Source organism: Plectropomus leopardus, chromosome 14, assembly GCF_008729295.1.
Source record: "Plectropomus leopardus isolate mb chromosome 14, YSFRI_Pleo_2.0, whole genome shotgun sequence".
NCBI lineage: Eukaryota > Metazoa > Chordata > Actinopteri > Perciformes > Serranidae > Plectropomus > Plectropomus leopardus.
Window position 1 is genome coordinate 27,636,590 of NC_056476.1, and position 17,790 is coordinate 27,654,379.

The window sequence follows — 17,790 nt, forward strand, 5'->3', positions numbered from 1 at the left end:
GACCACTGGGAACAACAATTTTTGAAATTTGTCCAGTATTGAGAGAGAACGCCGCAGTGGCGAACAGACTGACTGCAACAGACTGCAATGTCGCCACTTTGAGCATGTTGGTACCTTTAAAATACGTCCACTTAAAGTGCTTGTCACCGTTCAGACAATCACCAACTCTGGTTTGGTTAAAAAAAAAATGTACCCAGTTACATATGAAGTTATACTGTCTCTATTCTTGCTAAAATGACTGTTTTTTTAAACGGAGTCTGGTCTGTTTGTCGATAGAGATTTTGGGTCTGTTTCTGGTAAGCAAAAAGGATCTTACTCCGAACAGAAAGGTCTATCTCTGTAAGGATCCTTTCCATAATGTTGTCAGACACTAGGAATGATGATCTAAAGCCCTTAAGTTGCAAAAACAAACACTTTCAGTCAAAATAAATTAATGGTCTGCAAATGTTGCAAATGGTAACAACAATGCACCTGTTTTGTAGCTGCTGGCTGCAGCACTCTCGCTCAATACAGGACCAGTTCCACATGTACCCATGTGATTTAGGCATTAAAACATGGGAACTGCTCCTGTGACAGTTGTCTAGTGCTACTCTGATTGGCCGGCACCTGACATCAGCCTTAGTATATCTGTGAGCTGCCACTTTTCACATGTCCTGATGAAGACTTTGTGCTGAAGCACGTAGGCATCAAGCCCATTTATTACAGGCTTTTTTAACTTATGTAAAACAGTGTGCCTTGGAATTTTTTGGTTTTGACGTATTTACAACAGAAAAATCTAATCTAACCTCTCCCTTTTTTTGTGGTGAAATGGGGTCAAGGTTGAAAAAATATCAAGGTTAGTCTTCAAAAGAAGAAGGATGTAATGACTCCCTGATGTTGACTGAGAAATGGAGACAAATGCAACACTGGACAGAATAATATCAACATACAGCAGCATCACTCATTCCTTTAAACCATCTCCCCATATACTCTCTCCTTCCCAGACTCTGGTTCCTGTGGCCGGAAGAAGCCGGCATCCGGAACAAGCGCAGCAGGAACCGCTGCGGCTGCCTCGGAGGCTGCAGGTTCTTTGGAGGCACCAACATGGGCCTGGACTTCTTTAAGCTTGAAGAGCTGACGCCGTCATCCTCGTCCGCGTTCTCCTCTTCCAGCACCGAGTCGGACATGTCTTACGGACAGTCTCTGCTGCAGCCGGGGGAGTGGATTATTACTAAGGAAACTCCCAAAGTGGATGGTATGCATTTGTAAAGATTTAATATGGATTTCCTGATATTCCCACGAGTTGCCTGAGGGCTTTTTGTGTGGGTCCCCGAGCAAAATTAAGAACCGTTAAATTCCACAATGTTAAATTAATTCCTAAGACAACAGCTAATCTTCACATACAGGGACCACTAGTCGTCTTACTGCAGGGCTTTATCTAGGGGGTGATTAAATGGGGATTTTTGATAATAAATTTAGTCTTTTATGATTATCTTATCTGCCCAATAAATAATCTTGGAATTTAGCACGAACAGCTCCCTTTGGAAAAAAAATGTGTGCATAGAGCGCAATGTACTGAATGTACTGATTAGTGGATTAGGTGCCACGATAACAGTTTAACTCAATGACTTTAACGATAGTGTGAGCAGGTGAGGCGTGTTATGTTTCTGCAGGGCTCCAGACCGCGATTATTTAGTCTTATTTCATATCCTCACGATTGATGGCGCCACTGTAACAGTTTAACTTTCTGTTGACTGCTAACATCTGAGAAACATCAGCACTTCAGACCCAAGACGCTTTGATTTATTTAATAATAACAACACTTCATTTAACTTTTTAACAATTTTATTTAACTTTGTTATAACAGCGCTGTGTTAACTTTTTTATAACAGTACTTCAGTATTTTACTTTATTATAGCTACTTTATTTAACTTTATTATAACAATATTTTGTTAACGTTCTTACAACAGCACTTTTTTAAACTCTATTATAAGAGTACTTTATTAACTTACTTATAATGGTTACTTTATTAAACTAATAATAAGAGTGCTTTATTTAACTTAATCATAATGTACTTTATTTAATTAATAATAATGGTACTTTGTCTAACTTACTACTTACTAAAAAGTTAAGTTAATAATACAATTTCTTTATTACACTTTTTATAACAACACATTTCACTTAATTATGACAATATTTCATTCAACTTTTTTATAACAGTACTTAACTTAATTATAAAGTAGTACTTTATTTAACTTAATTATGACAGTACTTTATCTTCATTATTACAGTATTTTATACTAACTTTTTTGTAACAGTACTTTATAACTGTATTGTATATGTAGTTTATTTAATAATTTTGTATATAAGTAGTCTCCAGCAGATTAGAAGAGAGTTCAAAATATCAAGATATTTGTTTTGTATTGCCATATAGCTTAAAAGTATCAGTATTATTTATAAGCCATATTGCCCAGCTCTTATACTGAAACAGAAAACAAAATGTTTCAGCAGTTACTAAAATAAATATGTGTTTTCTCAGGGAGAGTAGTCGGACTGAAGACGGACACGCACTCGCCCTGCCTGCCCCCTGAGCTGCCTGAGAGGCGCGGTCAGCAGTACCTCAGTCTGCAGGTGCCCCAACGCTCCCACAGCTCTGCCTCCTCCTCTGAAGAAAATAGTTCCTCTAGTGCCGCGCTGCCCCTGCTGGCCGGAGAGAGGGACACTCCATCGCCGAGCACAGAGGAACGCATGTTCCCCATGAACGGCAAAAGCCCTGCAGAGTGAGTAGCATCAGCATCATGTACAGTTGGAACCTGTAGCAGCATTTTCAGCCTGCCTGTAGTTACTCTTTAAATACTTTGAATGTCCTTACAAAGTCAATGATGCCCTCCAAATGTTATTCTTTTCTCTTTCTGCGCAGCACGCTTGGAGAGGTCCCAGAGGTCTCGCCAGTCTCACCCAACAGCTCCCAGGACCGCTCCTCAGTGCGCTCACCCCTCTGCTCTCCTCTCAAGCGCCAGTCCTCTGTCCACTCAGGCCGACTGGGCAGCACCAAGAGCCTGTCTGCGGCCGTCTTCACAGACAAGCCTCCCCCAGTCCTGTCCGGAGGCGTCCAGTTCAGCAGCGAGGTTTCCCGCAGCGATGAAAACGTCCTGGATTCGCCACGTCAGCGCAGGAGCTACGGCTCCTTCCCCTTCACGCCTTCAGCAGACTCTAACACGTTCCATCAGTACCGCTCCGCAGACTCCAGCATGTCCGTGGCCGACAGCGAGGCCTACTTCTCCGCCGCTGAGGATTTTGAGCCAATTAGCAGCGCCGACGAGGGTCCGGGGACGTACCCGGGTCGCAAGAAGAAGAGGAGGCAGCAGATGCAGCAGCCGCAGCAGCCCCCGTATCACATGGAGAACTACAGGTCAGCCTGAATGATAATGTAGTCTGGAAAATGGAGCGTGTAATATTCTGCGAATTGAGCTTTGCTTCAGTGAAACTCCCAAAAGTTCTCAAAGTTAAAGGGTTGTGAAATTTGAGAGGTGGATGGTCAGATCAAGTACAAAGCTAAGCTGAGGATTAAGGTGATGGTAAAATGGAGACAGCTCACACTAACATCAAAGAGTCTCTCATTTCTCAGCTGTAAGAGCAGGTGACTTAATGACCTGTCGAGCCAGGCCTGACTCCACCAGATTGCTTCAAATGGTACTCTTTTAAATAATGCTAACGGGGTCATTCTGAAGGACTTATGATTTACATCTTGTGATTTTGATGAATGCAAGAGTTCGAGTTCGTTTTCATTCTTTTTTTTCGTCATAAAATTATATCCCTTCCCTTATAGGATGGCTAAGGCCTTTTTACATAAAGTCTGCATTTTTCTTCCTAAATCATTGCAAATTAAAAATAGATTCGACCTCGCGTTGTGTCAAATGCGTTTACACACCAACAGGAGAAAATTGAAATTTTCAGAAAAGGTTTGATTTTTCATCTCATCATCTGTGTATCCTTAGATGTACTGCCAGTCTCTGTTAGGATCAATGGGCACAGTGATTAGTATATTAGATATTATTATGTGTTATTTATTTTTTTTTATTTTACAAACACATTTACTTTTTTATTCATTCATTTAGCCTTTACTTAATTGCTTAATATTCAATCTATTGATTTAAGAATTTAAATAAAGCAGTATAGTTTATTTTGCCTTCATGGTATCATGGTAGCTGGAGTTGGAAATAAATGATATTGAAACCTTTCACTTTTTGACGAAAGAAAGACTGATATGTTTGAGGTTCAGTTAAGATCTTAAACAGCATGTCCTTGGAAACCATTGCAGATTGGAATGAAAAAAAAAAACTGGCAGCAAACAACTGCATCAAATCATTTCTGAGGATGTTTTTGCAGTGATTGTGAAATGGCTTTATGGCACAATATGCAGGAATACATTAACTGTTATGACACTTTATATGTTTAATAACCAACAGGTTTTACATTTCATTGTGCTTAGCAACTTGCCCCCTGAGCTGAACACGTTGCAGCTTTCATTTATTACTTTGATTCGATCATTCGGGGATGAATGTGAAGCCTACAACCTACAAGAAGGGTTGTAGCAAATGAGATGTTTGATCCATGGGCAGCCACTTACTGCTGGTGTGTTTTGCAAATTGGATTTCAGTCCTGCACTGCAACTACCTTGTCATTTTTCTATTACCCAAAAATGTTCCCACATTGATTTCAACAAGCTTTTTGATTGATACAGCCACCACACAAACACAAATAATCAATTCAGGCTCATGAAAGGTTTCTGGCGCAGAACTGTGGAAACATGAGGCTCGATTCAAAAGCATGAAATTGTATATAGAAAAGAGGAATTGTAGATTCTGGCTGGCACCGTTGTCACTGCAGCTATACTGCCATTAGTAAATGTATATCAAAATTATAACATCAAAACTACCATGTTTTTTTTTACCATAACTTTCTTGAATCACACCTTGACAAACTCATTTAATGGCCATGTGTTTATATTTTGATCTCCCTCCAGCCGGAGCTCCATCTACCACAGTGTCGAGGGACCCCTCACCTATGTTCTTAACGGGGAGTTGATCACTGAGCCCCGCCCTCTGCCCATGCCCCCACTGCTGCCCCCGCTGCCGCCTCAACCCCTGCCCAGCCACACGTCCCAGGCGTCCTTCGTCTCAGCCCTGGCCATGGAGGAGGAGAGCTCCGTGGAGGCCGAGAAGACGGCTGAACCCGGCCCTGTAACCCGCCAGCCTCACGTCATGGCGTGCTACCAGAACTACCTTGCCCACTACCAGGTAGAGTCTTAAATGTTCATATATGTGTCAGGGTCCATCAGTAATCGAAACTGATACCGCCATCTGCATTTCTAGAATGCTATTTTATTCCGTAACATGCTTTTATGAAATGTCCAATTAAAAAACACTGTTTACTTCTCCTCTGCCAGGTGTCAAACTGGTCTGTGAAGCAGCCCACCAATAAGAGGACCTCCAAGTCCTCTCTGCACCGCCCCCTAGATTTGGACACACCCACCAGCGAGGAGAGCTCCGGCTCCTTTGACCAGCTCTCTGTTCCCAGCTTTAAGGTCTCTACTATACTATACTATGTTCTGTAATGTTGTACTGTATTATGTTATATTGTGTTATATTATATTGTATTGTGCTGTACTATACTAAACTATACTACACTAAACCATAATATACTGTACTGTACCATACTAAGGGATAGTTCTCTCCAAAATCATAAATATGTATATTCCCTCTTACCTGTAGTGCTATTTTTCAGTCTAGATAGTTTTGGTGTGAGTTGCAGAGTGTTGGAGATATCGGTTGTAGAGATGTCTGCCTTCTCCACAATATATTAAAACTAGATGGCACTCGGCTTGTGGTGCTCAAAGTGCCCAAAAAATTGAAAAAAACTCAAAAGAAATGTCTCTTTAGAAATCATGAACCAATTACTCAAGATAATCCTACTGTGAGCAGTTTCATGTAGGAACTATTTTCTTGCTTCCAAATTACAGCTGACAACTGTAAGGGTACAGAAGGAATGGTGCATCTACTCATGATCAAGGGGCTCAGCGTGCGATGTAAACATTAATGGCGTCCTCCTCGGCTGAGCTTTAATGTTAGATAGCTTAGTGGTGCTGGGTGAGCTAACTGTAGATTCACGCCTCCTTCTGCGAGAGGAGACGGTTGGCAGCTGTAGTTCTGTAGAACAAAAATAGTTCCTACATCAAAATGCTCACAACAAGGTCTGTGGATTATCTTGAGTAATTGGGTCATGATTTCTAGAAAGAGACATTGCTGTAGAGCTTTTCAAATGTATTTTTTGGGGTGCTTTGTGCACCACAAGCAGAGTGCCATCTAGTTCCATTATATTTTAGAGAAAGCAGACATCTCTGTGGCAGATCTCTCCAACACTCTGCAACTCACAGCAAAACTATTTAGCCTGATAAATGGCACTACAGGGAGGACAAAAAATATGTATTTTTGGAATGGGGATGAACCATCCCTTAAACCTCAGAATTTTGGTTTATATTGCCATTTAAAATGGTTAGATGGTTCCTGTTTATCTTTAAAACACACAGGAAATCAGTTTTGAGGTGAAACCTTTTTCTTTTACATCACAGGTGATAAAGCAAGGCCTCTCTGCCAGCTCTTTACTGGACAGAGGACTTCAGCTGATGGGAGAGAACAACAGGTATCATTTTCAGACATCTCACTCTAAGATCTACAATAAAATACAATCAAGAGAGAGTGCTCTCGTATTTTTATATCTCAGTATACTCAACAGCACTGAAGTAGCAGCTTATGCAGAGTTTTTAAATATTGAAATTAAATGCATGACCAGATTGTGTTTTTGTTCCTCTACAGCACACCATACACCCCACTGGATAAGAGGGCCATGGAGAACACGGATGAGGACACGACGACTGATGACTGGACTCTGGAGCAGCCCTTAGCTCAGACAAGGACCACCGCCATCGTGGAGGTGAAGGGAGCCATCAATGTGGTGCTCACGCCTCTGGTGGCTGAATCCCTCGACAGGTATTAACTATATGTCATGTTTTTCAAGTTCTTTAAGCTCTTGCTATGTCCACATTTAAAATGTTGTTTGTTTAAAACTAGATTTTCCTTTTTTTTCATTTTGAAAAAATATGGTAAGAAATCTAAAATCACTTGGCCAACACTCAGTTTTTCTCACCCTATAAATTTTTATTTAAGGTTTTTTCTAGCCTGAAGCTGATATCTGTCCTTAGGCCTATTTAGTCCCGATGCACATTGCATTCTGGATGTAAATTTCTGCTGACAGCCCCTGAGTCTGGTCTTCGTTCTCTACCAGTGTGAATATCTAGCTTGCCATGGGCTAACAGTTCCAGGTTCATGGTGCTCTTACAGGCTCTTGGCTAATGCAGAGTGTAGACAGCTAAACAGTAGCTCCAAGGTTGAAGAGAGGCCACACTTAAAGTACTGATGCAGTATATTTGATTTATTCTTGGAAAGGGCGATTTTTATTTCTGAATCAGTTCTGATGAACAGTTTTTCTCAGTGAAGTTTTTAGTAATAAAACCAAAAAAATCCCCAAAAATTCTATTATATTAAAAAGTATTGTTTTATTGCAGCTGTGTGTCTGTTTGGTCTCCTTAGGTACATTGAGTCCATGGTCCACTTTGCCAGTATCCGCCATCCTGCAGCCATTCTGGATGACCTGCATGGGAAAGTCCTCAATGAGGCCTATCAGATCAGCAAGTCCACGGTCACCGAGTCTGTAAGTAAAGCGGTGCACGACAGAGGACGGAGCAATGGAGCTCGATTTGTTAATACCTGTTATCTCAAGAGTTTGGTCGTTTGTGTGTAACATTTAGCATATGGAGAACATACTTGCTATTTCCATTAGGTGCACTGTCACAATCAGTGTTGCAGCTAATCATTGACATATCCCATATTGACAATTTTTAAAAATCTACTTTTCTTGTGTTATATTGAAAAATAATAATTTTATTGTGTTTTTTCATTTAAAACACAGTGGCATCATGACAAAAAACCTGGCATTTAAACAGTTAAAATCTGAAAATTAATGAATATGAAATTCGTGATTACAGCTGATGTTGGTTAAAAAAAATAGCTCAGTGAAAATAGAAATTATTATTCATGTATGATATTTTTTAGAGCTTGATTTTGAAAAGCACATTTTGTGCGCAGAGCAATACGAGTGTGTGTAACATTAAAGTGGGCCGTAAGGGTTAACAGCCAGTGTTTGATAAGCAAATCAATTTAATATTAGTTAAATTAAATCACATGGGAAAGCTTTGATTCCTGTAAAAGTGTCAAACACGTCACTCATTCATTTATAACATAAGTGTTTCTCTTAATGTACAGAAAATGAATATCTAAATGGATTTTCTAAGCATTTTGACATTTGACAGAAATCAGTGTCTCAGTTTAAAAGCAGCTTTGTTGCCCAATGCCTGATGCCTCCTCCTGTTTTGGATCTGGATCCACACAGAGTCAAACCGGCAAGCAGGAGCACAAGCTGTCCAAGACAGAGGGCACGACCCCCGGCTCCCTCAACATCACCCACGGCCAGACAGACCTGTCCATCAAACCAGATAATGTGAAAATCAAGGGCCTCCAAGCCAACGTCTCCATCCCCAAGGTAAGACCCCGTGACCCGGAATAATGAGAGGCCAGCAGAGCTCCTCTGACTGCGCTCTGATGACGAGCAGGCACCGAATCATTAGCTCTGCTGGAGATCACTTTACATTTCAGCAGTGAATTTACAGTAAGCTCAACATTAGTGTATATGAAATGTACTTACAGCATCTAAACCATTCAGATTCTTTTGTTTTTATATCGAATGGAAGTTCAGTTTTCATTGCAAACAGACTTTGAGTCGAAACATAATAAATTTCTTTCATTTGCAACTGTTGCAATATTGATTATTCTATTGCCTTGTGTATATCTTCATATAGAGAAATGCCAAAACAACAAACAGTATACTAATCCGTTTTCATCCCTGCGGAACAATAATTTGTCTTTTTGCAAGAGATTCTCGTGGGCATTTCCATTATTGATGTTCACAGCATCCAGCATTTTTAAAAAAGTTTTTTTATTGGAGAGCAGTATCAGACAGCACAGCAGGGTTCAGTTTGGTTTAGTTGTCGTTTTGTTTGGTTCTCTCCTCCTGCAGGTGAACCTTTGCCTCCTGCAGGCGTCTGTAGAGGAGGGGTCACCGTCCTGCTCCAGTAAGTGTGTCACGCATGTGTCTCTGGTGGCGCTGTGCTTCGACAGGATTGCCACCCAGTTCCGAATGAACAGGTAACGCCCACCCACTACTCCTGATGTCATTGTGCGCACGCATAGGTGTGTGTGTGATTGTGTGTGTGTGTGTGTGTGTGTGTGTGTGTGTGAACAATGACTTCGCTTTTTGGAATATTAATGCTCAGAGCAAATGTGTCTGTTTTACATGTCTTAAAATGCATGCTACTATATATACTTGCGGTTGTTTAGATATAATTTTTTCACCTCAAGAACCAATCCAGAGATGTGGTAATCTTTGGGAATTTGGGAATAATTCACTTAGATTTTTATTCTTTGATTCATATCTAATTCTCATTTCCAAAATGTTATGTGTGATTTTTCTTTGTCTGAACAAATGTGTTGAAAGCAGAAAATCAACAAATTCTATTTATTTGAATCTACAGCACTGACATGCATTTAAAGCTTGGGGAGGCAAAATCTTAAAAAGGCCAAACAGCAGAATTTGGAAATACAGGGAGTGAGGTGGTTGGCACGCTCTGATTCAAGGCTGTTGCTAATGCTTGCTATATAGACATGACGTTGAAGCTGCAGCTGTTGTCTCAGAAGGCTTTATTATTTACAACATTTTCTCTCCATCAGTGAAACGCTTCAGCAGTAGACATGTTTTGTTTAATTCACTGTCAGACTCTTTTTTAGACTCTTTTTGATAAGTTGGTTAAGTATTAGTTTTTAGGGGTTTTTTTTTTAAATTTTGTTTCTTTTTTGTTAATTTGGAATAAACAGAAAAAACATTCACAAACTCCATCCCTCCTGAAACACATAACAAAATCTTTCTCTGTAAAAGGAAACATGAAGAAAACATGTTTGGATGAAAACAAAAAGTTAAAATAAAATAAATAAGTGATAATAATAATTGAAAAAAGAGAAAAAAAAACATCTACTTACACAGCACTGCTAACATACTTATCTTAATATGAATTTTAGTTTTTTCGTTTTGCTTTCTTTAGGTGAGGCCCTTAGAAAAGCCCACTGCAGGTGTCTACCTCATCAGCACATGTAAACTGATATAGATCCCTTTACAACATTTTTTTTTATATCTTAAGTGCGCAAATAAATCTACTAAAACTAAACTTTCTGGAATGACCTGATTGGCCAAAGTCTCCCGTCACAGATAGATTTTCTAAAGTCTGAAAAGAAAGCTAAGAGGACAAGTTTTCTCTCAGACCACTTTAATTACAATATGCCGAAAGTTTATGCTGGGATTTTTGCCCTGTGATGCCCAAATCAAACGGCCCATCTCAGTTTTAATGTGACCGCAGCCAAGCACAAGTACAACCTTTCTTTGTCCTCTCTTCAGGGGCATTGTAGAGGAAACACCCAACACCACGGAACATGGCCGACCATCAGTCATGCTGGAGAAGTACGCCTCAGCCACCAAAATGCAGCCTCAGTCTTCTGGCTCGCTGCGCTCCAACGCCGGCATCGAGAAAGGCAAAGAGATAGCCGCCAGGCTCAACATCCACAGGATCCACAGCCAACTGCGAGGCCTCGACTCCACTGGTTGGTTCAGTAGGACGGCAGCTCTGTTTGATCTAATGTGCCACTTTTAAAGTGGTGCACTGACCTTTTACATGACCTACCAGCTGTTAGTCAATGTAGTGTACTAGCTGTCCCTGACAGTGTGTCAAAGTGCCCTCACCTGACCTGCAGTTCTAAGCATACGTTTTTAGACACCACCTCCCCCCCCTTTTTTTTGCGTCATTAAGAACTTTTTTGTCAAAATGTCAAACTTCACAACTCCTCCCCCAGAGTGTCTGACCTTCTGAGTCAATAGAGTGGCACTGGAACTTCATACAAATCTACAATTAAAATTCCATAATTCATTTATTATACTTCAAATGCAATAGGGTTTTTAAGGTGCAATAATTCTTTTTACCGCTGACCTAACTGCCATATTTGGTGCAATTTTTCAACCACAGCATCCCTTTGTGCAATTGTTCATATATGCAATATTCTGCCAACTCTTGAATTTAGGCCATATTAACATGTGACACATATGGTATATATTCTTATTATTATTCTGCCATATGTTTATCTCAGTTGCACACATATTTATTATATTTTGAACTTACTAGTTACTATACACTAGTTTTATACATTGCATTGTAGCATAACACAGTTTTATATTTTTACATTTTATTTTACAGTTTTACACACTTTATACATATTTATAATTTAAATATTCACATTAGTGCTAATTGTCTATTACTGACATTTATAGTTTTACACATTTACATACTCTGCATATTATACATACTTAATTTTCTAAAATATTTACATACTTACATCCAAATGCTAATTGTTTGCTATTACTGTATTTCTATTTTTATAAGCTTTTTGCTGGTACTTATTTCTGCTTGCAATAATTCTCTATGCTGGCATCAGAGTGACTGTAACAAACCACAGTTTTGCTCCGGGGGTCAGTAAAGTATTTCTTGTTCTAAGAGTGAAGCTCGTGAGGTACATTCTAAGAGTTTTGTTGTTTCTGCTCCTTTTTATAGACATTGGCACGTGTGCCATCACAGCGATCCCTTTTGAAAAGTCCAAAGTGCTGTTTGGTCTTGAGGAAATGGAGGAGTTTTCAATGGTGGATGAAACTGATGCCCAGAACACGGCAGGAGATCTTGGTCGTTCGGCGGCGTCTCTTGAGAAATGGGGCTGGATCATGTTTGAATGTGGCATCGAGAACCTCACGGTCAAAGGTAAACGCATCCCAGACTCTCTGAGGAGTCCTTACCTGTGAGTTACGTCAAGAGGAGTGAAGGAATTTTTTGCACAGGTTTTGTGAGCGTGTTACGTTTTTTTGTGTTGCAGGGGGCCGTCAGTCAGGGGCCATTCTTTACAATTCATTTGGTGTGATGGGACGCTCAGACACTGGAGGGAAGACGGGGATGTCCAAGTCCAACGGTTCGACAGGCTCTCAGACTGGCAGCGGTTACAGCACCGACGTCTCTGATGACAACCTGCCGCACGACACCATCAGCCCGGCCTCTGATGTCAACGAGCACTCAGACTCAGACGACCAGGTGAGGAATACTGATTTTTTTTTGTTGCTTTTGCTCAGTTAAAAGACAAAAAAATGAAACAAAATTATGTTGGAACCAATGTAAAACCTGATTGAACAGGGTCCCTGCAGATCCTTAAGAAGTCTTAAAAGGTGTTGAATTGATCAGTCGAAAAATAAGGCCTTCATTGGTCTTAAAATGTCTTGAATTAATTTTTCATACGTCTTAAAAGTGCAAAGGTATAAAAAGGAATGACTTTATGAATTGTTTTTTTCTGACATTGTTAAATCTCAAAATAGTAGGTAACTTTAAAAAAAGGGCGAAAAATCACAGAATATGACATTGCTGTCACCCAAAAGTCATGTTTTATATTAAAGTGAAAATCTGGGCAAAAATTCTGGTAACTGGTGTCAGCGTTACAGCGTTAAGTGTCATGTGCGTCACAGCAATTGCAAATCCCTGCTTGGTTTTGCATATATTTTGGTTTATTTCCTGTATCTAAAACTTAATTTTGCAAACACACACATATCACTCCCTATTGCGAGTCTTTGATTCAGATTTTAGCAGTTGTCTTGCTGATTAAGAGTGGTTGTGATAAGTATCAAAAAAAGGCATATATTCTTAATAACCAGGTTGAGCCTGATCAGAGCGAGAACAAAGAGATTAAAGTCATCAAACAAGGAAAGATCCACTCTGATCTCCCAAATAAGCCATGATGGCAAATCAAAGGTGTAGTCAGGCTGACAGTGACATGTTGTTGCTGGAATCACAGAGAAAAGCAGGAAATCTGGAGCTCAGTCTGATCCACCTGTTGACTCCTGTTCTCGTGCACTCTGTAGGATGAAGGAGTGGAGTCAGATGACCTGAAGAAAGACCTCCCCCTCATGCCTCCGCCCCCTGACTCCAGCAGCATGAAGCTCACCATCAGAGAGATCTGGTTCAGTTTCGCTGCTCCAACTAACGTGCGCTCGCCCTCACAGGCCATCTCCAGGTACGACTCTATCACACATTTTAGACGTACAGTTACGGTAAGACAAACCGTTGAACACACTTAAACAAAAAAAAAAAACACCACATCGTTAGACCTTTTTTGTTAACCCTCAAAATGCACAAATTGAAATTGTAAGTAAAAACAGGCCTAATGGACACACGTCAAGTAATGTACAGCAGTTCATTTAGTTTCTGTGTCGGACTTCAGCCTGCTTCTCCAAAATGGGGGCGTGCTGACTTACATCTTCTGTATGTAATACACTGATTATGGATAACTATTTCATGCAACCCACCTCAAAAAAAATCAGACTGGCCCTGTAAGTGTCAGTGGTGTGGCAGCGATACTGTATTGAAAGTACAATATCATCTGCGGGAGCGCTGTTATGAAAATTCTTTCCAGCTATTTAAAAAAAAAAAAAAAACAACTTTTGTGCACCTTGGCAACTGTCTGCGTCAGCAACTGTGCTGCTCTCGTCAGCCTCACAGTTCAGGTACATTCTGGCTGTTGTAGTTACCATCTGAGTTTTATTAGAAGCCCACTCATTGATTGCAACACATCCTGTGTCTGCAGAATAAAGAAACCAAAATCAATTCCTAACCAACTCGTCAGATGAAACATGGCAAAAGTTATTGACATCGTGATAATACATTACATTTAGCATTTGATCTGAAATAGGAGGAAAAAAGTGTTTCAGGATATTCTGATCAATAGTTATTATAAGTTAATCAAAGATCCTCTCACTGTTGTGTTTACAGACAGCTGAATCTGCTCAGCACAGCCACACCTGCCATCGGAGCCTGGTTAGTTCCCATCGACCAGCTCAAATCTTCTCTACGCAAACTGGACATGGAGGGCACACTGCGCGTGTGTGCTGTAATGGGCTGCATCATGACAGAAGCGCTTGAGGTCAGCAATAGACACAAACAAGAGATCACATTTCAAAAATGTCCTCTGAATCACAATTTTATCAAATCAAAGCTTTGACTCCACCAAGCAATTCAGAACAGTTTAGCACACCTTTGGATACCTTTGATACCTTTGAAACGTACCCATTTTTCGTCACCCTTCTGTTAAGGTACCTAGCACCCAGATCCTGAGTTACAGTCAGTGCACACACCAGCTATCTTATTTTTATTTTTTTTATGTCTGTTTATTGTTTTTTCAATTATTAAACAGCACAGATTGAAAATAGATTAAACAATATGCAGAAGAAATGTGAGGAGTTCACATATTTAGATACAAGTCAACAAAAATGTAAAATGCAATAGAAATGTTAATTAAAATACAAGGTTGCTTTGCATGATAATTATTGACACCACACTTAAGCTCATAGCACTTGCATTAAGTTGGCAGGATTGCTACTGCCTGGCTTCTACATGGTTAATCAAGGGTTGCAAAGTCTTATTAAATCAAACCAGCTATTTTTAAATATCCCATTGAGAGAGACTCACTGCAGCCCGCGGCTCCGCTCTGTGGACAGTAAATAGGCTGCAGACTTCACTCTGTATCACCAGTGAACAAGGAAATACAGTGAGTGCTGCTGGGAGGAGCAGTGAGTGACCCCAACCCCACCTACACGTTAGAGTACTGTCTGCGGTGGAAACGCTGCACAGATCCAGGGTCTACGTACCTTTCAGTACTGAAGGAAACACGGCTCAACTGTTTCTATCAGCTTGCCCAAAACTCAAATTTTTCTTGATTTTAAGTGCACTTGTTCTAAATCTTCCATTTTTCCTGTTTTTGTCACTCCCCCAACAGAAAAAGAGCATACACATCCCCATCCGGAGCAAGTACAACCGTGTGACTAAACGGGCTCGCTACCTGTATGAGAACCCCTCCTGTATGCTCTGTAACATCCTTCACCGCTATCTGCAGCAGGCCGACTACTCTGTCATTGAGGAGGCTACCATGGTCAGTGCAGCGCCTGGATCTGTTCTCTTTAATTACATCAATTTTTAGGAAACTCTCCAACCTGACCACTTGTAGTTAAATAGCCCCTTAAATGTATATGGTGTCATTTGGACTTACACAAAAGAGCCAATTATTTTAAGTGGTCTGAAGTGCTTTTGGCTTCACTTTGCTGCTTTAATTAATCCGTCAGCAGTGGCACTAATCCAGTTCTTCTCCTTTCCATCCCAGAATGACGGGGTTCCAGCCCTAGTGACTCTAAAAAAGGGTCTTGTCGCTTTGGCCAGACAATGGATGAAATTTATAGTGGTGACTCAGGGTTTCAAAGCTATTGGTCTGATGAGGCCCAATCAGCTCGCCAAACCCAAGGAGCCACAACAGAGCCTGGGTGAGACCATCTTGGGCCTGGACAACGGCGCCGCGCTGGCGAGCGACACCAGCGCTGATGGAGCTGAGTTTGAGTTTGACGCAGGTGCGAACTTCCAGCTTTCAGTTGTTTCGACCCTCCCGTCTGTTAGCACAGATGGACTGTAAAACTCCTCACCCCTACATCTCAGTGTTTACACTGATTTAATTAGACTGTTATCACTTACTCACTGATAGAAATGATGCAATATGAATGTTCAGACCTGACTTTTGCAGCAGTCGTCTGGTTTTTGGAGGACTTTTATTTGATGTTGTTTTTGTGAAGCCACAGTGAGTGAACACACCATGCTACTGGAGGGAGCCTGCAGTCGTCCCCCACCAAAAGAAGCAAACTCTGGGCCTGTCAGCGGAGTGGAGATCATGAGGAAGCTGTCCAAGTCCCACACACACAACGAGTCTGCACTCAGGATAAAGGTACCACTCTCAGTATGTTTAAGTGATGTCAGAAAAAAGTCAAGTTATTGTGTTATCCCGACAAAACCGTACTTTTGAAATACATGTAAACATGTGAGTCCCACTGAAATTGGACTAAATCAAATTTCTCAAATTTGGACTGACACACCCAGATTGGAAGTCGAGCTATTCCGTCTTGCAAACACCTTACTTGGACTTTAACTGGACTAGGTGTTCTGTGCCTCCTTCGGTGGTTAGGGTAGGGACTGTTCTTTATTTATGAGGGGGTAAGGGGTGCTGCAAGACATTGTTACATTAAAAAAATGTAAGCACTGAAGAGGGATAGGTGTTTTTAATTTTGGCTTAGGTGAGTGACATACAGCTTAAAAAGGTTGATGGCCTCCTCGCTGTCCTGAGAGAATGTTTCTGTCCATTGTTTGTTGCTGTGGCACGGCTTGTGTCTCAGTAACCTAAATGGTCAGAAATCTGTTGAGTGTTTATTTTTGTTATATGCACATCGTTTGGGGCTGATTACTCTTCATTAATAAATTGGCTTTGTGCTTGTGGGGCTTTGGTTTCACTTTGCAGTGATCAGTGTGGCTTTAGTAAGCTCTGCAGCGGTCTCTCCTCTGCTCTCTCCAAGTGGGGCGGAGAAACACCATGCGTGATAGCTGAAAGCAAAACACAAGACTCTCACACTGAGCTGGGAAAAAACAATTGCTTATAACTTTGGTAAATAAACAGTCTAATACTGCATATTTGTCTATGGTGTGTGGTGTTTTGCTGCGAGCGGAGCTCAGCCGCTGCTCTTAAGTTCAACAGAGAGGAAAGACAGACAGCTTGGTGGAGCAGAGGAGACAAAGGCTGCACTCGGCGATGCTCTGCATGAAAGTAAAAACATCTCTGTGACAACTGACAAAAAATGAAGGAACGGATGCTATAAGCTAAATATTCCCAATCCTGATCAGTCAAAAAAATGCCTTGATCAGCCCCTGATCTGCTGTTTAAAATCGGATCAGGACATCCCTACTGGAGATGCTTGATATACACAGGTGTGAACGCCAATGTGTCTTGGCTGTCAACTTGTCATTAGATCACTGAGGCGCATGTTAATAGCAGGTGTAAACAGGCTCTTTGTGTCTCAGTTGTCTGTTGAAAATCATAACTGCATGAGACTGTACTGGTACACATGCTTATACACATTTCTAAACCTCTAACTACCATCATTTGCATTACTGATTAATCTGTTAACATTTTATAGACAAACTGAGTGAAAACAATTGTCAAATCCATTCCATCAATCAACTAATTGATTAATCGACTGTTTCAGCACTGCACATTTTCATAGCTGTTCTGTACCGCACTGTGTGTAAACTCGATTGTGGAGATAACAGTATGCAATTTGCAGCCTAGTTATCCAGTGAGAGAGAATTTCACAGGTTTTTCAAAGGACATTTTTGCAGCAACAAAAGGTGTTGGCGAGGGTTATTTTACTTTTCCCAAAGGAGGAGGATTACATAGTGAGCTATCAGAGAAACAAAGATGATTTATTCTTGTTTGGGGAATAGTCTTTGTCCTCTCCTTGAGGGTATGAACTGTGGTGTATCCAACCCTGAAAAACACTAGTTTTTGTACAGAAAGTGACATTTAGCAGCAGACAGTGCTGTCCCCTCTGTGGTGTGAAGGTGATTCCACTGTTGGAGAGTCAGGAGGGATCAGAGCTGGCACTGAGTGGAGAGATGACATTTTTCCTCTCTCTGACAAA

The 17,790-nt window shown here is 40.8% G+C and overlaps 1 protein-coding gene across 1 annotated transcript in view; it reads left to right on the plus strand.

Annotated features, from left to right (window-relative positions):
- Positions 1 to 17,790, plus strand: part of kiaa1109 (KIAA1109 ortholog) — a 148,834-nt gene that overhangs the window by 36,548 nt on the left and 94,496 nt on the right. The window contains exons 26-43 of the mRNA XM_042500822.1: positions 984 to 1,234; positions 2,519 to 2,759; positions 2,900 to 3,391; positions 5,006 to 5,279; positions 5,429 to 5,566; positions 6,611 to 6,681; positions 6,855 to 7,028; positions 7,629 to 7,749; positions 8,488 to 8,637; positions 9,172 to 9,299; positions 10,600 to 10,802; positions 11,804 to 12,004; positions 12,117 to 12,328; positions 13,147 to 13,298; positions 14,054 to 14,204; positions 15,057 to 15,209; positions 15,438 to 15,678; positions 15,898 to 16,046. Coding sequence (XP_042356756.1) covers positions 984 to 1,234; positions 2,519 to 2,759; positions 2,900 to 3,391; positions 5,006 to 5,279; positions 5,429 to 5,566; positions 6,611 to 6,681; positions 6,855 to 7,028; positions 7,629 to 7,749; positions 8,488 to 8,637; positions 9,172 to 9,299; positions 10,600 to 10,802; positions 11,804 to 12,004; positions 12,117 to 12,328; positions 13,147 to 13,298; positions 14,054 to 14,204; positions 15,057 to 15,209; positions 15,438 to 15,678; positions 15,898 to 16,046 — 3,502 coding nt within the window. The remainder of the gene's footprint in view (positions 1 to 983; positions 1,235 to 2,518; positions 2,760 to 2,899; positions 3,392 to 5,005; positions 5,280 to 5,428; positions 5,567 to 6,610; positions 6,682 to 6,854; positions 7,029 to 7,628; positions 7,750 to 8,487; positions 8,638 to 9,171; positions 9,300 to 10,599; positions 10,803 to 11,803; positions 12,005 to 12,116; positions 12,329 to 13,146; positions 13,299 to 14,053; positions 14,205 to 15,056; positions 15,210 to 15,437; positions 15,679 to 15,897; positions 16,047 to 17,790) is intronic.